The sequence below is a fragment of the Mastomys coucha genome, unplaced genomic scaffold (genome assembly GCF_008632895.1).
Source record: "Mastomys coucha isolate ucsf_1 unplaced genomic scaffold, UCSF_Mcou_1 pScaffold23, whole genome shotgun sequence".
In the NCBI taxonomy this organism is placed as follows: domain Eukaryota; kingdom Metazoa; phylum Chordata; class Mammalia; order Rodentia; family Muridae; genus Mastomys; species Mastomys coucha.
Genome location: NW_022196906.1, coordinates 52560403 through 52583026, shown reverse-complemented (window position 1 = coordinate 52583026; position 22624 = coordinate 52560403). Strand labels below are relative to the sequence as shown.

Genomic DNA, 22624 nt, shown 5'->3' with positions numbered 1-22624 from the left:
GTCTCGAAAAACCAAAAAAAAAAAAAAGAATTCTTTTTTTTAAAAGGATTTATTTATTTAATGTATATGAATACCCTGTAGCTGTCTTCAGACTATAGGTGACTAGGTGACTATACTTTGATTTTTATTTTTAAATTATTATTTATTTAATGTATATGAGTACACTGTATCTGTCTTTAGACACATCAGAAGAGGGTATCGGATCCCATTACAGATGGTTGTGAGCCACCGTGTGCTTGCTGGGAATTGAATCCAGGACCTCTGGAAGAGCAGTCATAGCTCTTAACCACTGAGCTACCTCTCCAGCCCTGATCTTTATATTTTAAGATCAAATAGCCCTCCGCATTTTTGAGCTGTAAGTCTTGGCTTCTTCATCTGTGAAAGAGAATGATAAAAGTATCTGACCAGTGTGGCATGTTCGTCGCATACTTCAGAGTTTGAATGTGGAAGAAGCTACACCATACTCAGCTTGGGCCTAAGTGGGCAGAGTAGGGTCAGAGCTGGGGTTAAGGGATCTTAAGAAGTGGCGGGAAGTGGTTATTTCTTTTGTATGTGTCTACATTGCTGCAGCGGTGGAGGAATCGTTACTGTAGTAGTTTTCTTTAACATGTTTTTTTTTTTATGTATGTATGCGTGTGTGCGCACATGTGCTGTGGCACATATGTAGAGCTCAGAGGACAGCTTGCAGAAGTTTGTTGTCTCCTTCCACCATATAGGTTTTGGAGATCCAACTCAGGTTGTCAGACTTGGCTCTGAGCATTTTTACTTGTTGAACCATCTCTTTTTACTGCCTGGTATTTTATGAATAGATCTGGTACTATAACCAAATCTATAGACCTTGAGTGGGGAGAAGCAAAAACCTAGAAACAGTATGTTGGTCTTATGTCTCCGCAGCATCTACTGCCGAGGCTGTGCCAAGCCTCTGTGTTGCACATGCGCACTCCTGGACCGCAACCACAGCCATCTCCAGTGCGATATTGGTGAGGAGATCCAGCAGCGGCATGAGGAGCTAGGCACCATGACGCAGGCTCTGGAAGAGCAGGGCAGAATCTTCGACAGTGCCCATGCACAGATGCGCTCAGCCATAGGCCAGCTGGACCAAGCACGCGCAGACATTGAGAAGCAGATCCGCGCACGCGTGCGCCAGGTGGTAGATTATGTTCAGGCTCAGGAGCGCGAGCTGCTCGAAGCGGTGAATGTACGCTACCAGCGCGACTATCAGAAAATAGCTGGCCAGGTGGGCTGCCTGGAAGCTGTGCTGCAGCGCATCCGCACTAGTGGAGCGCTGGTCAAGAGGATGAAGCTTTACGCCTCCGATCAGGAGGTGCTGGATATGCACAGCTTTCTGCGCACGGCACTCTGTGGCTTGCGCCAGGAGGAGCCCCAGAACCAAAAAGTCCGCCTGCTCACCAGCGGCTTCGAGGAGTTCAAGTTGTGCCTGCAAGACCTCATCTCCTGCATCACCCAGAGGACAGGTAAGGGTTGAGGCCATTGCTCATAGGCACCTAGTTTGTCATTTAAAGGCCCCATGCTTCACTGCTGCCCCTAGGGGAAGGCAAAGCAGAAAAGATGATCTCCATATTTGATAGATGAAAGAAAAGTATCAGGTCTGAGGATCCAGGGAACAGAATAAGAGGATATGCTGATCTGGTGTGGCAGGCACCTGGAGGAGGCACTTTGCAAACTTAAAAGACTATGGAGTAGCTGTGACTTTGTGAGCCTTGGGGAACAGGTAGAAACTCAGAAGCTGAGAACCAGATGTGGTATCATTGTAGCCCACTCTTGGCGTCAGCCTCCTATGCCCAGGAAAAGAGAAGTCAACCGGTCTGTAAGGTTAGGAGAGGAGGAAGCTCAGAAAACCTAGCTGTGAGGTATTTGATCAGACACTGAAAGGAAGAATTCCCCTACAACAAATCTATCTGCCAGCCTCTAGGTCCTGGAGCCTCTGTTACTGGGATTTTATGATGTACAGAAATGGCAGGCCAGCCGGGCGGTGGTGGCTCACGCCTTTAATCCCAGCACTTGGGAGATAGATTTCTGAGTTCGAGGCCAGCCTGAGTTCCAGGACAGCCAGAGCTACACAAAGAAACCCTGACTCGAAAAACCAAAAAAAAAAAAAAAAAAAAAAAAGAAAGAAAGAAAGAAAAAAAAGAAAAGAAAAGAAATGGCAGGCCAGTTCTTGACCTCAAGTTCTGTCTTGTCCAACTGGGAGAGGATCCTAGGCTATATTGCATAGCTAGACACATGCTTGGCTCTGAATCAAAATCCAGGAGCTGTATCCTGAATGAATGGGTGGCATCAAGTGGCTTTCCAGACAAAGACCATGAGAGCACATTTATACCTTTAGAGTTTTTGTTTAAATCTTTAAGCTGGGACTTTAGTTCTGAGCAGCTGTTGAAGGGTGCCCCTTTTGGCTCCAGGCAGGTTCCAGGCAGGTTCCAAGGATAGGAGGGCTCTCCCTCCTGGACCACATGAGCCATGGGGCTTATAAAGATATGGTCCTAGAATGGAGATGGACTTCTGTCTTCTCCATGTAGGCAGTGAATGATTCCCCAGAGGTGCAACGATATGCACTTGGGGTTTAGAGCCAAAGGTATCACCCAGTACTACTGCTCCCCATGCCCCAACCCATTCTATTTGGGTTCATGCATACAGCAGTCAACTCCAGCCCCTCTGGGGGGGTGTGCTCAGTAATGAATACCCAAGAAAAGCATCAAGGACCTCCTCTCTGTCACTGTCCCAGCTAAGAATTCTTACTAGAGTGCTCTTGTGCTCTCTATGTTTTGTTTTGTTTTTCCCCCAGATGCAGCTGTAGCTACGAGAGCCAGCCCAGAGGCAGCCAGCACTCACCCAGAGGCAGCCAGCACTCACCCAGAGGCAGCCAGCACTCACCCAGAGGCAGCCAGCACTCACCCAGAAGCAGCCAGCACTCCTAAGGACTCAGTTGACCTTGAGCAGGTGAGAGGGGTTTGATGTGTGAGGTGAGGTGGCAGGTCACAGCAGGGAAATGCTTAGGAGTCCTGATGCCCTGTGACTGGAGGGAGAATCCCTGAGAGAGGACAGCAAGTGGCTGGGCTGGATCTCTCAGGAGGAGAGGATCAAGCAAGGCTTGGCTGTCTGGTGCAAGGTTCCTAAATGCCTGGCTAGCTCTTGATGGACCGACCATGAGCCAGTTCAGGAGGGGTCAGGCCCAGGGATGGGCAGGCGGTGAATGTAAAGAGTATAAACAGTGGCTCTGTTGGATGTGACACAGGATATATCTGAAGCTCACATGGACTGACTGAGCCATGGTGGATCTCTACTCCCACACACACGGTTCTTGGATTTAAGGCTAAGTAAGAGTCAGAGCTCAATCCCACAGATTCCAGGGCCATCATATCCCTAAAAAAACTAGTTTCTCGCCGGGCAGTTGTGGGGCACGCCTTTAATCCCAGCACTTGGGAGGCAGAGGCAGGTGGATTTCTGAGTTCGAGGCCAGCCTGGTCTACAGAGTGAGTTCCAGGACAGCCAGGGCTACACAGAGAAACCCTGTCTCAAAAACAAACAAACAAAACCTAGTTTCTCAGGTTTGGAAAACACCCTTAGACAATCTCATGTTGCCATTCCCTCTGCTGTATCCTTGACTCAGTGGCTTTCACACACATGCCTTTGGGAAGTGGAAGTTCATTGGTTTTTGAGGCGGTACTTCCTGTTCTGATTGCTCTGACTGAGCACTTCTCAGGGGAGAAATGCACAGGCATCCTTTCCATTCTCCTTCATCAACATTCACAGGCATGGCTCCCCTGCAGCAGGATTAGCTCTCTCAGTTCCTTCCTGCTCCTGGCATCTTCCCCTCCCCAGCTTGGTCACTCTGTTGTGTGTGGCTGCATGTCAAGATGTGGGTCCAGGATCAGGCAGATCTTCTGGTGGGCAGCAAGGGTATTAAGCCTTTCTAGCTTTGTCTTAGGGTAAGCCATGGAAAAGAGATTGCTGTGGGTTACGGCAATGGGGGAAGGCTTCTTGGGGCAGGCAGGACTTTTCAGAATTTTGGAGCTACAGGAGAGCATGGAGTCTAAAACCTCTTACAGGGATGTGGTTAAGACCCAGTAAGGGCCTGACCCCTCCTGAACTGGCTCGTGGCCCATCAAGAGCTAGCTGGGCATTTAGGAACCTTGCACCAGACAGCCAACCCTTCCTTGACCCTCTCCTCCTGAGCGTTCCCACCCAGCCACTTGCTGTCTGTCCTCTCTCAGGGACTCTCCCTCCAGTCACAGCTGTGAAGTAGTTTGAAATTGAACTTAGGTAGTGGTCTTTTCCACAAAACTTCCTCATTTTCACTGTGGTCATTACCCCGGGGGCTGAGGCTAGGACTCAGGAAAGAAGTGGGGAGCAGTGTGTGGGAGCCAAGGTCATGTGAGGCTGAAATATGCTCGGCCGACACAGCACTGCCCCCCCACCCCCATGTTCTGCTTCTTCAACGCTGGTGAGTGTTGTGTTGAGGGAACAGAAGTAGAGGCACCCAGCCTTGTCTACAGGGAGTTCCTGGCCTAAGTAGAACAAGAGCCTTTTATATGCCAGCAACTGCAGAGCCACAAAGGCAAAGTTAAACTACTACTGCTGTTTTGAAGATCAACTACCTAGGCCCCTAGTGCTTTACCACTGGGCCTCCTGCCAAGCCCCATGCATAGTTCGCAGTTGAACATCTACCTTCAGTACTTTTGAGGTAGTACCTAGGAGTAGAATTGGTAAGCCAATTCTTTCATTAAAATCTTTTCATTTGTTAATTCTTTCATTAAAAAAGAAGCTTTATTTACTTTTATTTTATGTATATGAATGTTTTGCTTGCATGTGAGCATACCATATGTGTGCAGTACCTGCAGAGGCCAGAAGAGGGTGTCAGATCCCCTAAACCTGGGGTTACAGATGGTTATGAGTTGTCCTGAGGGTTCTGGGAACTGAACCCAGCTCCTTTGGTTCTGGGAACTGAACCCAGCTCCTTTGCAAGAGAAGTCAATATTCTTAACCACTGAACCATCCCTCGAGCTCCTTCTTCACTATTTGAGGAGCTGCTCCTGCTTCATTTAGAGACAGAGACACAAAACCCTGAACACCACCTTCTGACATGGAATAGTAATCAAACTAGTATTAACATTCACTAGCCACCCCTCATCATCCTCACTACTGGGTCTCTAAGTACTAGATAACTCTTCTAGACATGTCGATGGTGTTCAGCAAGTGCCATTCTTCCATTTTATGGAGGGAGACTGAGACCCAGTGAGTTTTAAGTAATTCCAACTCATGTGGTAGCTACTAGATAAAGTTAAGACTCAGGGGTAAGGCAAGCTCCTAGGAGGTTGGCTTCCGAGTTCCCGACTGCTGCAACTCTATTACTGCGGAGCGAAGTGCTGCTCTCAACAGCAAGCAGCTTGTCTCTAGAGGCAAGCTAGGCTAGTTGTCAAGCCTGTCCCTGAGGTATCTTCCTGCCCAGTCAGGACCCACACAGATTGGGTGCTGGTGCCTGAGTACCAGCAACCCGAGGTCAGAAGGAGGTGACATCATGGAGAGTTTGGGAGAAATTACTCGTCCCAGGGATGAGCTCTTTGATTGGGACTAAGAAGCTTACACATGAGACAGGTCGTAGGCCCAAGATCACTGGTCATTTCTAACGTTCCTGTTACCTGATTTTACAGCCCAAAGAAGTGCAGAGGGTACAGGCTGAGGCCCTGGAGCTGTCTAAGACCCAACCTGTGGCTATGATAAAGACAGTGCCTGGAGCGCACCCTGTCCCAGTGTATGCCTTCTCTATGAAAGGCCCCACCTACAAAGAGGTAAGCCCCGTACTCAGCCCTGCCCCAATCTAAAAGGCTTACACTCCAGCTAGCAGTGAGGTGTAATTGGATAAGAATCGGGCTTTTTTAAAGGCCTTTATTTGCTCCATAGTCTCCATCGCTCTCGGCTGCTCCCCTAGGAAACTTGAAATAAACTTGAGCCACTCTCGGCCCAGCTGGGATGCTGGGACAGCCAAAGGTGTGAGACTAACAGAGACTGGCCATGACCAGTTCGCATGGCAACCTGAGAGAGTTTCCTGTGTGCAAAGACATGCTCAGCATGGCCAAAAGAACGGGAACGAAAACAGGAGACAAATCCCAGGCACTCAGCTCAGCGTCTCGGCCCAGCAGCCCCAGAGGCACCTGAGTCACCCCTCTAACTCCCCACTCTTCAGGAGGCGTCTCAGACAGTCAGCCCCATGAAGAGGAAGTGCTGCCACCAAGATTGCTCCAGGAAAATCATCAAGATGGAGTCCACCGAGGAGAATGAGGACAGGTCGGCCACAAGCTCCCCTGAACAACCCAGGCCCAGCACTTCCAAGGCCACCTCACCTCCCCATCTGGACAGGCCATCCAGCCCCGAGAGCACCATCCCTGAAAAAGAGACCCTCCTGCCCATCAACAATCATGTTACCAGCAACACAGGGGAAACAGGTAGGAGGATTGGGCAGGGAAGACCTGTGTAAGACTCTTGCTGCCCTCAGACATCTGGAACACCCCTGGCCCAACCTCTACATTCTGATCCCATCTGGGCACTCAAAGCCACCAGGGCTCCCATGACCGAGTTGCTCTGAGCAGCCATTGATTGAGTATGGCACTGGCAGTTTACCCTGTACTTTGCTATGATTCCTGACACCCGAGGGGCTGTGCCTTTAGCTCTGCCTCCTTCCCTCCAAAACTGCCAGTGCCAGTCTCTGTGATCTGGACACATAAACACTCCATCTCCTCCTAGTGCACACAGGACAGGGCATCTATCATCCCCAGCCCATTGGCTTACAAGGATTCTCCTGGATGTCTCACCCCAGCCAGTGGACATCCCAGGAAGGATTTAATGCCGCCACCCCCTCTCCATTTCAGAGGAGCGAATCGTGGTGATCAGCAGCTCAGAGGACTCAGACGCCGAGAATCTGGTGAGTAACTCGGAGTTCAGCTTAGGACTTCTGCCTCCCCTTGTTCAAGGTCCCAAAGGCCGCAGCCACAGCAGGTGACTCTCGGGCTCACCCGGCACCTGGGAAATTTCCTGGCAAGGCAATAAAGCCTAAGCCGTATCAAGGACAGTCTGCAGGCACTAGCTGCATGCTTACTGCATCCGTGTCCTCTTACTGCACCAGGCAAGAACACTTCTGTAGTGCTTGCTGAGCTGCTTGCTCCCGGCCCTGGCTATCTTCTGTAATATCTCCTAGATCTAGAAGCTTCTCGAGAGCTTCCTTGTGTATTTTCTATGTGCTAAGTACTCCATGAGGAAAGCTGCACAAGAGTTAACAAGATTCCCTGGCTAATCAGTGAGCTGGGCATTGTGATGACACACACCTTTAATTCCAAGACTTGGAGGCAGAGGCAGGTATGGATCTCTGTGAGTTCAAGGCCAGCCTGGTCTACAGAGTGAGTTCCAGGACAAGCCAGGGCTATGTAGAAAGAAGATTCTGACTGAAAACCAACAACAACAAAGTCAGTCAACGAAGGTTAGAGATAGGTAGAATGTGTCCATGGGTAATAAATAATGGACAAGGGATGTCTTATTTACCTTTCTATTGCTGGGGAGAGACACCATTGCAAAGGCATCTTAGAGTAGAAAGAGCTTATTTGACTCTGTAGTTTCAGAGGGTCAGTCAGTTCGTGAGCCTCATGGCAGGGAGCTTGGCAGCAGGCAGCAGGCCTGGTGCTGCATCCAGAGCCGAGAACTCACACCTGATCTACAAACACAGGTTACAGAGAAAGCTGCTAACTGGGACTGACATAGACTTTTGAAACCTCAAAGTCCACTCCCAGTGACCCACCTACTCCAACAAGGCCACACACCTCCTAATCCTTCCCAAACAGTTAAACAACCGGGGTCCAAGGATTCAAACATATGAACTTTTGGGGACCATTCTCATTCAAACCACAGAAGCCCTATGCAAGATTTTACTTCATGTTAGAAAACTTCTTTGAAGGCATCTGATAATGAGACCAGTGACCCTTCTGTACCTGGAGGCATGTCATCAGAGACTAGGCTGTTACGTGTCCAGGGAAAGCAAAGCAGGAGGAGAGTAAGAGGTTAGACTGGAGGTCTCTACAGTCCCCAAGTTCAAAGCCTGAGATTCCATATTGGAGAGTGTGCAGAACCCTCATTACCAGCACACACCTCCCTGCTGAGCCCCTGAAGAACCTCCCACCTACGTTGGACCTCCCACCCAGCAGGACCTGCCACCCACCGAGTCGGTCTTCCCAGCATCCCACTGAGCAAGCGCTGACTCTGATTCTTCCACCCAGCCTACCACTTGCCAGAAGTATGCTGCCGTCCTCTCTCAGATCTGCATTTTCTCACACAAAGCAAAGGAGAGCCACCTGCCTTCCTCACACCCTTGGTAGCCTGCCCTCCTGTACCCAGACACAGGCCTCCTCTTGTAGCTCAGGCCACCACTCCTGCCACCATAGGGTTTCCCAGGCATCCTGCTGATGCCCGCAAACAGAGGGGCATCAGCACACTGCGGCATGCACAGAACCTTCCAGTCCCGTAGACATTCCCTCTGGGGCTCCCCCAGGTTTCACCAGTGGCTTTGCAGCTTACTTTTTCTCCCTTGCTTCTCCGTGGCTTCTCAGCCCAATGCTTCTTCCATGGGTGGTACTCAGGAAGTAGGTCCCCCACCCCCGAGGTTCTAACAAAGCCCACACGGGGAATCCCCAAGTTCAAGGCCTTCCTTGAAGTCTTTGAAATTTCATTACCACTACCCTATCTAACCAAGAGGCCACATCCCTACTAGGCCAGGGCTGGGCCCTCTATCAGACCAGCCTCTGAGAACCTGAGTCTTTTTTCTCCTCCATGGCTGCTTGCCACTCCATCCCACTCTGCAGTCTGACGGCCAGATATCCCTGCCCGTGAATGCAGAGGTTCTGTCCATCCCAAAGCCCGGCAGGCATAACTGCTCAATAAATACTTTTAAATAATCTGTGTGGTGAACCCTTTTTCCCATGGTCATCAGAACCCGTGCAGGATCTTCCCTGCAGGGCCGTTTGTCTTCTTCCTGAATAGAACTTAGCTCTTCTCAGGGGAAGACCATGGATGGCTCTCTTCCCTCCACACTATGAGCATCCAAAGTAGGGCAAGGCCTCTGCTATTATAGTCCATCACTGGTGGCTTTGAGGTCCAGCTCTTTGTGTCTCAGACATCTGCCCACCCCCCATCCCCCACCCCCTGTCTCGTGCAGGAAAGATAGGACCGTCTGCCTCACTCCCTAGATTTGTTCTTCCCCTTGCTTTCTTTCTGGTTGATTTCAACACCCACCACCTGACCTCCGCTCCTTGACAACTCAGGGACCTTCAGCCTGTCAGTCACTTTAGCTGGCAACCAACTGCATGGCGACCCCGAGTGCCTCGACACCATCTCTAAAGGGACAGCTGTGACTCAGACCAGAGCCTCATGTTCTGTGAGCTCTCAAATCTGCCATCGCCTCCTACCAGCTCTCCCCTTTTCAGTCGTTATCTCATGGAGATCTGCTGGCAGAAACAACCACAGGAAGATTCAGGGATTCTTCTGGGAGTCTATTCCCCATTGACTCTCTGCTGCTGCCCCCTGGAGACATGTTAGAGAAAAGCCAACCACACAGGAAGGCGAAGAACTAAGGACTTCTGGTCATACCCTCCTGTTCTCATTTGGCTCCTCAGGGACACTTCTTCTCTGAGCTTCATCCTGATCCTTCCTCTAACCTGTTGACTGTACCTTCTGCTCCTGGGAGGAAACAGAAGCCCTTTTTGGCAGTGTGGGAATCATGAGCATCTGCTACCTAATTACAGATTTGCCTGCTGTTGGCGCTTCCCTTCATCTGCCATTCCTGCCTGGTTGGAGGGGAAGCCTGTTTGCCTCTAAGACCCACACCTGAGTCCTGGCCCAGTCACTGCCCACTCCCTGCTTCCCCCTTGGCCTATGCTTCTCATCCCACTTTCTTCATCTCCACACCATGCTTACACCATCAGCACAGGGAAGCTCCAGGCCTCTCAGCACCGTGGTCCTCGATTGTCCATAGCATTCCTGACTGGGTCAGCCTCTCCCAGAAGTCCGTTTCTCTTTGCATTTTTGCATGCTCCATTCCCAGTCTCCTTACTCTTGTAAAGGTTGGTGTTCTGGCTTTGGTTCTGGGCCTTCTGTACTGAGTACAGTCTCTGGGTCAGGGCAGCCTGCTCTGACCAGTTGTCGCCTAGAAGGAGCTGATGTCCATGCTTGCTCCTGCCTGCTAGAGGAGAATGCCAGGGCCTTCCGCAGCTTTGCCTAAAGCCCCATGTTGTACTGTGCACATTCTCTCTGTCTCTCCTCCTGGATTACCACTCTACCCCTCTGCAGAGGTGCACTGAGATCCAACCATCAGGAGGTTATCAGGATCACCAAGGGAGGAGAGAGATATACATTTCAGGTTAGGAAGAGGCGATCATGTCTCTCCTCCTGGATTACCACTCTACCCCTCTGCAGAGGTGCACTGCCAAGGGCAGGGGACCTCTTGTAACTGTTTCTCACCTGTAGCCAAAATTTGATCCCTGCCATTGCTTATATTCTTCTATTACCTGGAGATTTCTTTCTATCTCCTCATCTTTGATAACATTCAAGCTATGGCCCTGGATGGAGTTGAAAACCTAGGAAGGAGCAGTGGAGAAAAGTACTCCAGTGGTTTCCCCGGACATTGTGCGTGGTTGAGCTCAGATGCCACAAGCACTGTAGCAGGTGGGGAGAGGACAATGAGATCCAACCATCAGGAGGTTATCAGGGTCACCAAGGGAGAAAGGAGATATACATTTCAGGTTAGGAAGAGGCGATCATTGCTCACTGTGCAGAACAAGCCTGGGGGGCAGAAGAGTCCATGGACACACACAAATATAAAAATAAACTAAACCCTTCATGCCTTTCACTCCTGTCTTCCAGGACCCTTCCGAACCCCTGAGGCACTATACCGGACCTCCCCATAAATTTCCACTTTGCAGTTTGGAGATATAGACAGTGCTCCAGGGTACCCATCCCTATCTCCTCTCTGTCAGGCCTTTGTTTTGCTTTATAACGAGGGTTGTTCTATAGTATGGGCCTGCGGAAGTGCCACCTTTTCCAAATGAGACAGAAAGGGTAGGCCTCAGCATAGCCTGCATCCATGTCGGTTACAAGACTTCCCTGTCCCAGGGGAGAGACTGCGCAAGGAGGAATGTTTTAGAAGAGCTTATCTTGCTGGATGAGGCAGCGGGGTCCCAGATTTGGAGAGAAGTCAAGTCTTAGTCCCTTGTAGAGTCCATGGGAGGAAAGCTGTGTGTAAGCCCTGGAAAGATGAGTGGGCCCTGCACCTAGCCAGGGCCACTGTTTGAAGAGTCTTGCAGCAGAAGAGAGAGGTATTCTCACCCATTTTTGTGACAGGTGACCAGAGACCTTGACAGTATCAGGAGCAAGCAGGAATGGGGGCAGCCTGTGGCAGACCCAGCAAGGATGACTTGCAGAAGAAGGGAGGCCCATAAACAAGCTGCTGGTACAGAGATCCCACCGTGGCACTGATGAGCATGCATATCAGGGAATGTGAGGCAGGTGCTTGGCAGAGAAGGTGAGAACTGTGTGCCTAAGAGCAGAGCTGCCTGCAGAAGGGCTGGAGCAGCAGGCAGAAGGGTCCTGGCAGCCATTTACATGGCCTACTTTGCTAATCTGTGCCTTGTCTCTGAGGCCTTCAAGATGGCCAGGGCTAGGAGTTTGTGTCTGCAAACCCCAGAGACACATGTGTCTTACCGAGCCCAGCTATAGCTGAAGCTTATTCTTGGGAAAGTAATTCAGGATCATAACTGAGCATCAGTGGAAGATTCTAGATGGCTCCTCAAGCTAAACACTGGTTTCCCAAAGGGAGCTGACTTTTGTCTGTTCAGCTTGTCATCAGACATGGAGTGAATGCCTGTGTAGACCAGAGGTTTTGAGGCCTGGCTGTGCACCGAGGACTTTAAGCAACTGCACATTGCTGGGTCCCACCCCCATAGATTCTAATTGAACTGTCCCATGAACAGCCTGGCCTTCTTCCTATGTTACTAAGGCCCAGCCAAAGTCAAGCATCTCTGAACTGGGGGACTCAGTTGCATTTCTGTGTGAGAGGAATGTTCATTTGTTTTGAAGGAAGTGATATTTAAGTTAGTGGATGTGATACAGAAATGACAAGAAAGGCTGGCTCTCACCTCCATCGGAGAACAGGGAAGGGAAGAGATCTTAAGGGCCACAGTGACACCTAAGTCCCCCATCTTGTTCCTTGGTCTCTCATCATCTCATTCCACACTTTTTTTGTTTTTGTTTTTGTTTGTTTGATTTGGTTTGGTTTTTTTGAGACAGGGTTTCTCTGTATAGCCCTGGCTGTCCTGGAACTCATGGTGTAGACCAGGCTGGCCTCAACTTAGAAATCCACCTGCCTCTGCCTCCCAAGTGCTAGGATTAAAGGCATGCGCCACCACTGTCCGGCCTCACTCCACAGTTTTGTTGTTGCTGTTTTGTTTAATTCTTTGGCCTTCTCTTTGCTGGTTTCACCTCTGCTTGGGTGAGAACTCTCTTTCCTTAGCTCTATTCTCTTCTGCCTCCACTTCTCTTTCCCCCACAAGCAAGTTTCTTGATTTTTTTGTCTCCTCTCTCTCTCTCCCTCCTTTCTTCTCTCCCTCTTTTCTTTCTTCCCTCTCTCCTTTCTTCTCTTCCTTTCTCCTCTTTTACACCCAACTATTCTGATATTTGGAATAAGATGGAAGAGTGAGGGCTTCTAGTGTGCCCAGAGACTCCCTTGCTGAGCTAGGAGGGAAAGACACTGGTCCAGATGCTCTGTGTGTCCTTCCCATAGATTCATGTCTTTAGAGATGTCTTACTTAAGTGGTCCATTACTGCCAAGCTGGTTTGAGATTTAAGAGAAGAGGCGTATAAGGAGTTTACAGCTGCCTAACTTAAGTAGATGGTGTTCCAGTGAGACCAGCCTCTGCCACAATACATGGCAGTTCCTGGGAGAGGGTGGAGAGTGTGGGAGGTGTGGGGGGCTGTGTCTGAGCTAAAAGACAGACCCTGCCTTTCCTCCAGCCACAGCTCTGAGGAAGGAAAGTAGGCATCCTGCTAGTGAGACACCTGTAGGTTCCTTCAGAGGAGGCAGATCTAGAAATGAGGTTTCCTGCCATAAGCCATGTGGTGTGAAGATGAAGGCAGTGGCCAGAAGGTAGAGCTGTGTGGCACTCCAGGTGCCCTGCTCTGAAGACCACCTTCAAGGCCCAATGGGACATCACCAGAATTAAAGAGTCAGGTGGAAGCACCTGGGACCACAAAGGGGCTTTTGGAGTAATGCTTGAAGTGAGAAGGAAGACCAAGGAAGAGACAACCCATGTGTCATGTCACTAGTAGAAGAATTGACTGGGCCAGTGAGGTGGCTCTTCAGCATCTGGAGAGGGTGAACCCAGACAGGAGAAGGACATATCCAGGGTGACTCAGCTCTGCCTACCAGTCCAAGTATGAGAGGATAGACACTGGGAGTCTCGAGACCCGGAGCAAAAGTACAGACCCTGGCGGCCACGCCAGAAAATGACCAGGTTCTTCCATGGGGAAGAGGACGGTCTATTGCTCTCAGCTCGCAGCTAGGAAGATGCCTCCAGAAAGGTCCTCACGGGGCAGGAGAAGCAATGTAGGGTGTCTGTGTGCAAGGCAGGCTGGGAGGAAGTTGGGGTGCCTGACACAGGACTATAAGATGTAAGTTGAATGAAAAGTAGCCTCCTTTAGAAGCCCAGCCCTGGTTAGCTCTCTAGTGAGCACTTTGGCTTCTCTTCTCTTGGCTGAAGGTTTGTGGAAAGCAAGTGTTTGGAAGGGTAGGTGATAAATGCCATGGCCAAAAGCTACTTATTTCAGTTCACAGTTTGTAGTCCATTATCCAGGGAAGTCGGGACAGGAACCCAAGGCAGGAACTGATTCAGAATCTGTGGAAGAGTACTTTTTATTGGCTTGCTCCTCCTGGCTTGCTCAGCCTACCTTCTTATACACCCAAGGACCATGTGCCCAGGGATGGCACCGGCCTCGGTGCTCCTCCATATCAATCACTAAGAAGGGAGGCATTCTCTCATACTGTGGCTCCCCCTTCGCAGGTAATTGTAGCAGTGTCAAGTTAACAAAAACAACAAGCAGGGCAGTAGGGATGTTAAACTCTCTCTGCAGCCAGAGGTGTTCTCCAGAAGCCACAGCCCTGGCTCATGGGTGCCACCCTTACGTGGGGCACGTCCAGTTCACACCTGCATACACATTTGTGCATCCCACTAATCCACCTTCTCCTATGCACAGAGAGGCTCTTACTGTGCGGGCAGGTATCATCCCTACAGCTTCCCGTGCGCACACTTCCTCCAGAGCACAGACTCCCCTTGCCTTGGACCTGCAAGGCCTCTGAACTCCTGACCTGTTGGCTTCTTTGTCTTGCAGTCTTCACACGAGCTGGATGATAGCAGCAGTGAGTCCATCAGCATACAGCTGGAGGGCCCCAATTCCCTCAAGGCCTTGGATGAGAGCCTCACTGAACCCTGCTTAGAAGACAGGACCCTGGTTTTCTTTGACCTCAAGATTGACAATGAAAGTGGGTTCCCCAAGACCTACCCTACCTCTTTTTAGCTTAGTCTCTGGGTCCCTGGGGAAAATGCAGGTAGAGTCACCTCGAAGGCTCCAGCCAGCCCCTAGCTAGCCATGACAGCCAGGTGGACAGAGGACTCTGACACACCTGGGATGCCAGGTGTTGCTCTATCTGCCTGGAGTGGAGCCTGGACATGAGAGAGAGATTTGTAACTCCACAGATTCACTTCTGACAAAACCTCTATGGAGAGACTGGGAACAGTGTATAGGCCATTGTTGACAAGTAATCCACCCTCGACCTTTGTGACCACACTTTTCCCAGAACAGGGCCCAGGTACATGGGGAGGCCTGCAGAGCCCAGGTCACAGAGTTGTGACACCTTCTCCTGAAGCCCTTAAGTCTTCCTCCCTGCCATCCTTGCCCTGGCCCCTTAGCTCTGGCCCTTTACTCTAGCCAATAGTTTTGGGCCCTGTATTGGGGCTAGCCCAGCCAGCCAAAATCATCAGATTTTTTTGTTTGTTTGTTTGTTTGTTTGTTTGTTTTTCGAGACAGGGTTTCTCTGTATTGCCCTGGCTGTCTTGGAACTCACTCTGTAGACCAGGCTGGCCTCGAACTCAGAAATCTGCCTGCCTCTGCCTCCCAAGTGCTGGGATTAAAGGTGTGCACCACCACTGCCCAGACAAATATTTCCATAACACACAAAAAAGCCATCTTTGGGCTTCAGGAGGAGTCTCTGGGCCATGCTCTTAAGGAATGCAGCCCAGGTCTCTGATCCAGCGGGGACTGATGGGGTGGAGGTAGGAACAGAATAAATGGCCAATAAGAAACACTCTGGGGTCTCTGTTGGAGGTGGAGGCTGAGAAAATACAAAGTGGGCAGAATTCTAAGGGTTGAGCAAACTCCAGGGCATCAGGGATAGGAAGAGCCAACTGCAGGACAGGTGATCCATCCCAGCCCCCCAGTCAGAGCCAGGCAAGAACTGTGTATGGAAGATACTTGGTTCCTGCCAGCAGGCTTCTAGGTGGAATTTCTAGTGGGTCAGTATCCCCATCCCTTGCACCCACCCCAGCGCCTCATCAACCCTGAACCTCACCCTGCCCTTCTTTCCTGCCTAGCCCAGAAAATTAGCCAGCTGGCAGCCGTGAACCGGGAAACCAAGTTCCGAGTGCTCATCCAGCCCGAGGCATTCAGTGTCTACTCTAAGGCTGTCTCCCTGGAGGTGGGGCTGCAGCACCTCCTCAGCTTCCTCACCTCCATGCACCGTCCCATCTTGGCATGTCCTAGGCTGTGGGGGCCCGGACTCCCCATCTTCTTCCAGGCCCTGAATGATATTAACAAGCTGCAGGAATTCCAGGACGCCATCTCGGGTTTCTTGGCTGTGTTGCCCCTCATCCAGGAACGCATCCCTGGCGCCAGCAGCTTCAAACTTAGGAACCTAACCAAGACCTACCTGGCAAGAAACATGAGCGAACGCAGTGCCCTGGCCTCTGTGCTGGCCATGAGAGACCTGTGTTGCCTCCTTGAGGTCTCCCCAGGACTGCCGCTGGCCCAGCATATCTACTCCTTCTGTAACTTGCAGTGCTTTGCTTCCCTGCAGCCCCTAATTCAGGCCAATGTCCTGCCACAGCCTGAGGCCCACCTCTTGGCCCTCCACAATGTGAACTTAGAAGAATTGCTGACCGCATACCGCACCAACAGGCAAGAAGGCTTGAAGAAGTATGTCCGCTATCTGAGGCTGCAGACCACCCCGTCCTCGGCTTCCACCCAAGTTGCCCAATTCCTGCTGGGTCTGAGCATCTACATGGAAGGACTGTTGGAAGGCCATGCCCCTGCTGCGGTAGAAGGCAATACTGCTTCTCTCTCTGGCAGAGCTGAAAATAAGGGATGCCTGGCCTAGCTGCTCAGCACAGAGGGAGGGGCATCCCTGAGCCAGTCCCCACCCTTCAGTACATTCCCTGGTCCTGATCATTTCGTTCAGAACAGGTGTCCTTCCTCTGTGACCAAACGCCCTTTCTCTAAAATTCTTGTGGCAAACACCAAAGGCAACCCAGACCTAGATTTCCCTTCTAGAAGCCAGAACCAGGAAGGCTTACATAAAGAAGTCTCTGGGCTCTCAAGAGCCCCCGTCACCACCTACCACTACCACAGGTGGCCTTGCAGCTCTCTCCCTGGATGCTCAATCCATGTCCCAAGTGACCTGCTGATGGCCCACAAATAATACTTTAAGGTGGCACTCACCGCTATACCAGCAGCCCCATGAGCACTCAAAGTGCCTTTCGAACCAAAATGCCCTCATGAATTTAAGTTCTCTCAGCCCCAACCGCCCAGAGGCCAACTGTGTTCACTTCCATTTTTCTTAAAAGTACTTTCATTCCAAAGGGGCCTGCTGTAGCAGAGAGCTAGGAACTGTTGCCCCATTCATACTCTTTCCACACACTGACCCTTCAGACTTTGTTTTGTTTGTCAGGCCTCCCGACTCCTCCCTGCACTCGGCCCTTCCATGGGACATCCAGCGGAGCACCGGCATCCCGAGCTTGGGAAGGTCTCTGGAATCAGGCTCTCTGGAGCAGGGCCTGTAATGTTAACAAGCTCTCCGGATGGCTCTGTATGCTCAACTCTGAGCATCACTGTTGCCTCACCACACATACCCCCACCCCCACCCCCACGCTCACCCCCAAAAGGAAGCAGAGAAAGCCCCTGGCCATGCACATTGAGTATGATCAGGAAAAGGCCAGAATTCCAGTGTTCTGTGAGATTGGCTGACCTGCATTATTATCCCGGTCCTCAACCCCTGGACTTTCAGGGTTGGGCAGCAGGTTACTGGAGCAGCAGATGAGAAGCATCCATACCCTTGGACCCCAACTCCCATTCTGAGCCTTTGGTCCCTGACCTTGTGGCCATCTTGAAGGTCAGTTGTTCCCCGTGGTTGGCTGAACTGCTGTTGCTGTCCACCTTCCACCCTGACCCATTCCCTGCTTGCTTCTGGGGTGTTTTTCAGATACCCCAGAGTGCCAGTCTTGATAGCCTGATGGCCCCCACTTTCCTATGGGTGATGCCTGCATGCCCACACCTCTGACTCATCCTATGGCTCTTCTAAGGCAGTGGTTCTCAACTCTCCCAATGCTGCACCCTGTAATACAGTTACTCATGTGTGGTGACCCCCAGCCATAAAATTATTTTGTTGCTACTTCATAACTGTAGTTTTGCTGCTGTCAATGAACCGTAATGTAAACATCTGGTCTGGAGACTATCTGATCTGTGACCCCTATGAAAGGGTCGTTTGACCCCTCCCAATGGGTCACAACCAACAGGCTGCTTGAAGACATTCTGTAGAAGCTCATTCCTGCCACAGGAAGTTTGAACTCTGAAAACTATCCATTAGAGCTCTGGTTGTGGGTGGGGAAAGGAGGTTGAGACCCTCGCCTGGCTGTACTGGTGAGGTGGTGCTGGCCATGTCTCATACCTTGCCCTCAGCCTATCCCTCAACTAAACAGGGCCCACGGAGTCCCAGCCTCAGCAGGTTGCTTGTCTTCAGCTGATGGTGGATTAATGACAGAAGGAAGCCCCGCCCCTCACTGCTGTCACAGCTTTAATAAACATGTGAATCCTGAAACATAAACTTCTGTTCATCCCTCCTTCCCTAGAGGAACCTTCGAGGCTCCTCTCTCCTGAGGACCAAAGGTTCTCCCAGACATGGGTGAGCAGGTAGTTGCCCAAGTTGGCTTTGGGGAAAGTCATTCAGAGTCTGGCAGAGCCAAGCATCTCCTTGTCCAGAACTAAGGACATGAATCCTCTATTTCAAGCAGGGAAACCCAGATGGACTTTGCTCAGGATTGGTTTCCAAAGGTGAGAGGCACCAACTTCAAGAATCGCCTAGGGGGAGGGGTGAGCCAGAGACTAGGACCTGCAGGCCCTTCACTGCTGGGTCCTGTCATCTCCCATTCTCAAGTTTCTAGAGCTGGCAATAAAATCCTATAAATTGAAAGTGAGGAACAGCATAGGAAATTGGCAATGTGTGGGTCCTCCATTGTCTTAGATATCCTGGATGGAGCTTAGCTTAGAACTTTCAAAGACCCAATGCACAGTGTCCTAGGGAATTGTGCTTCTTGGCTGGGAGAGCTGTCAGGCTTGTTCAGCAACACCCCCACCGTACCGGGTGCCCAAGTTCCACTTTCAGAGCTTTAGTCGCTCAGCTTGACCCTTTGACCAAAATATATCAAAGTTTAGATGTGCTGTGTGTGCCACATTTTAAAATATTGCCGAGAGTTACCCACAGACACAGCAACCAAAACCTTACTGGTCTGGAAGTTGGGATTTAGTTTTTGGTAGATCGTGGCCCTGATCTGGTACTCCTAACTCCCTGGTCCTCAGGAAGCTCCTCTGTAAAATGACATAATGTATATTATATTTTTTACTTCATGAGATCCTTGCTGGAATTGATGAGAAGGTCAATGTTTGTGACTTAAGGTCATATTTTACAGACAAATAAGATGAGAGTTACCTCTCTTTAAGAAAACAAACAGCAAGGCTGTTGTGGGGAGAGAGCCAAGAAGAGTCAGGCACCACCACGTCAAAGCAAGTGAGCAATACTTAGCTGTCTTCCTGACACACCAAATGGGAGAAGGACCTGCTGATAAAGGCCAGGCTTCCTGGAGTGCTTGCCTCATTTCTGCCCCAACCCATCTTTGGGAACAAAGGCTAGCTCTTGCCCTTGTGAATGTCCCTTGAAAGTCTACTTTAACCTAGCTCCAACCATGCTTCTCCAACCTGCACAACACCCAAATGCTACCCAGGTGCCTGCTGTTCTGCCTTCCTGGGCCCTACTCCATTTCACCTTCAAAGTCTAACGTTGGTCCTGTCCCTCTCAGCAGATCTCCTAGGCCTTCTGAGACTCCCTGCCAACACCCTAGGTTTATCTTGTCTTCCCTGCAATCCAAGTTTCTGCCTCTTGTTCCCTATTAAGGACACAGCTATTTAGTGTGGACTCCCTGGCTGTGGTACACTAACCATTAAGTCAGGACTCTGAACCATCCCAGGTAGAAGAGGAGCCAAGCTCATGCTACTTCCAGCTTCTGTCAGCAGAGGGCGCCACAGCCCACATGTCTGACCAGAGGTTTGGTGGACCATTGTGCACAGCCTGGTTGGGGTTGGTAGCCTTAGGCATGATGTAACCCAGCCCTTTGTAATGTGTTGGGCATTCTTCTGGGACTACAGCAGACAGCTTTAGGTAGCTGGCCCATGGAGAACAATTTTCAAATGTTGAACTCTTTATATTTATTTGAACACCTATCAAGAACTATTTTACCAACCTTGCTGATTTCTGAGGTACAGTTGCTCAGAATGCCTCTAACTTGGAATTCTTCAAAGGTCTGCTTGTCATCAATATTAAGTAACTATAAGCCCAGCAGGGACACAGGCACAGCAAACCTGAAAATGTGAAGGTGTTTGGGAAATGTTGGCTAATTGGTAAAATTAGGACAAGGGACCATGGGCGAGTGAGAGCTGAGCCAGGTTAGGCCCAAGTCAGAATTGAGGGTGGGGTGCTTGGGTTAAGCTAGTTGTCAGTGGGGAGAACATGATCTACAGTCTAGCTGGGGGTAACTGGTAAGATGTGGGGTTAGATCAGACACAGGGTCGCATCTGGAGCGACCTGGTGGATCCAAGGAAAACCCAAGCCACTCACTCTTTAGTCGCCAGGTGTGGCCTTAGCAATGGAAGAATCCCCAAAACTTCTGAGGAACTCCTGCTCACATGGCACCTAGCGCATGCTCTTTCCCTTTCTGGGGCCATCTTTTAGAAGCATCTAGAAAGGTCCTCTGCTGCAGCTCACTGAACCCCAGTGGGGCCAAGTCCACCAATCACGGGAAAGACTGACCCATGTGCAGATCTCTCTGAGGGCAAGAGCTTCGGATATCAGGTGCGATCTTGGTGCATAGTCTCCCGGCTATCATACTAGGGAGGAGACTGCATGCCTGATACGACTTAGCCACCAGCACAAGTAGCTTCAACCCCTCCTCCCAGCTACACCATTTACTTACACCTTTGTCTTCTTCATCCTACCAGTGAACGCAGGGACCAGCAAAGCCACTATCTTGATGAAGGTCAGCTCTCTTGCCTATGCGGGCAGAAGTAGAATTGACCACACAAGGAGCCCATGCCTGGGCCACTGCACCAGGTGTCTGGCTTTGAGCTTGGGGGAGGTTCCTGTCTCCTTCCAGTGGCCTCCTGATTGCCCAGTTTCGGGTGATGAGAAATGGAGGCCCTCTGAAGCTCCTGTCCTCCTCAACCTGGTACCCACTGCTCAAGCTTATCTTAATTTTCTTGAATTTTAGGGCAGCATCTTTGATTCTCTTTTTATTATATCACTGCCACCCCCTAAGGAATCTTTTAAGGTAATTTGGTCTTATTTTCACATTTTTCAACTTATGTGCTAATACCAGTTATGCCTGGTCTTCTCTGGGGGTGTTGTTTTCTATTTGTGACCTCTAAAAAGAGTGCTTTCTTTCATTCACAGCTGTACTTACGGAATGCAGTTCTTTGGACAGTGAGAAATCAGAATGATGATTTCTGTAAGGTTGTCAGCTGTCCCCCAGGGATCAGTTTCCCTCTCCTGGGGGTAAGGGCGCTGCCTTTGTTGAGGATGTACAATTTCTGGAGAGGCCCCCATCTCCAGTTACAGTGCAAGTCAGAGGTGGTCATGGAGTGCTAAGCCTGCTGTGGGGCTGGGGGCATGTGGAGAACAATGAAAGAAGATATCTCTGAGGACATGTCCACTCAGAGTAGTGGTACAGGAGGGCTATGCTGAGGCAGGGCCACGCCGAGGCTGAGGCTCGAGAATGGTAGGCAGGGCCATCATTAGCTTTTGTCTCTGAACCCAGATGTCAGCTCCAGATCCACTGGGCCTAAATGAAAAAGATGCCTGTGGAGAGAAGGATCTAGAATTTCCACCCACTCTTCCCATCATTTATACTCGTGCACACGCACACACGTGCACACACAAAATTTGAAAGTCTCTATCCAACCATAAAAAATATTTGTTGTCAAGTGAGGGGAAAAATTCCTTCAGTCTTGGCTCAGGGAACTTCCTTAAACTCAGCTCAGAGGAATTCTGTCCTGGACCAGCTGCCTAGAGGACAATGCAATTCATACATATTATAAATATCCCCAACTTGATAGCTAGATTGATTGCAAAACCCAGCTAGCTAACCACAGAAAGTTTCCAAAGAGCCAGCCAGTAAGACCAGCGTGATAAGACCAGGAAAAAAAAAAAGAGTTGTTTGTCTGATCATCTAAAACTGCACTCATGCAAATTAAGGGTGATAATAAATAGTATATAAATCCTAAGAATTAAGCAAGTACTAACCTTTAGCCAATCAGCTAAAAAACACAAACAATGAGAATCCACCTTTCTTCTCCATAGAGAAGCCTGTGTGCTGACCCCCCAGAACACGCTTTTGTCCCCCAATGGCCTCCACTCTCTTATCCCTTCTCTTCTCCTCTTATTGTCTCCTCTTGCCTGATTCCAGTCCACTGAGAATTTAGGTTCTGTCCCACCTTTCCAAGCCTCCTCAACAATGTCCTTTACCCTGATGGGGTCACCCCCTTAGTGGCAGGCTGAAGGGATTTATAGCAGTCCCCACCTCCCTCTGCCCCCCCACCCCCTCCCCCCGGCCTGGCTAGTAGACAACCATCTGCAGGAAGGTCACTTTCTCACAGAGCTGCAGACTTGTGGGTTGGACAGAGCCCCACCCCCTTACACACATCAGAGCAAATAAATACATCAAGTTTGCAGCTGGGTCTGGAGATAAGGAGTGAGGGAGATGAGGCCCACACGCTCACACGATGGCTACCCGGGAGCTTCCCTCTTCCAGCCCTTTGCTGGAAAGACAGCAAAGCTTATTTGGTGTGTTTGAAAATGGGCTGTGCCCGCGGGCAGGTTGTCTCTTGAGGGAGGGACTAGGCTTGGATTTTTTTAGGGACCGACCCGAGGGAAGAGTGAATCTGTTCAGGTCAAAAGATAGGAGGAATACTTAGCACAGGAGGG

The 22624-nt window shown here is 50.3% G+C and overlaps 1 protein-coding gene across 4 annotated transcripts in view; it reads left to right on the top strand.

Annotated features, from left to right (window-relative positions):
* Positions 1–18199, top strand: part of Pml (promyelocytic leukemia) — a 31246-nt gene extending 13047 nt beyond the window's left edge. Inside the window, exons 3-9 of one of the 4 annotated variants that reach the window (XM_031343971.1) lie at positions 895–1475; positions 2804–2958; positions 5670–5807; positions 6203–6461; positions 6885–6937; positions 14437–14587; positions 15696–18199. In XM_031343971.1, coding sequence (XP_031199831.1) covers positions 895–1475; positions 2804–2958; positions 5670–5807; positions 6203–6461; positions 6885–6937; positions 14437–14587; positions 15696–16477 — 2119 coding nt within the window. In that variant the 3' untranslated portion in view covers positions 16478–18199. Of the gene's footprint in view, positions 1–894; positions 1476–2803; positions 2959–5669; positions 5808–6202; positions 6462–6884; positions 6938–7732; positions 8955–14436; positions 14588–15695 lie in introns of those variants that run through there. The other 3 variants (XM_031343972.1, XM_031343973.1, XM_031343974.1) reach the window with 3 other exon arrangements.
* The last annotated feature ends 4425 nt before the right edge of the window (positions 18200–22624 follow it).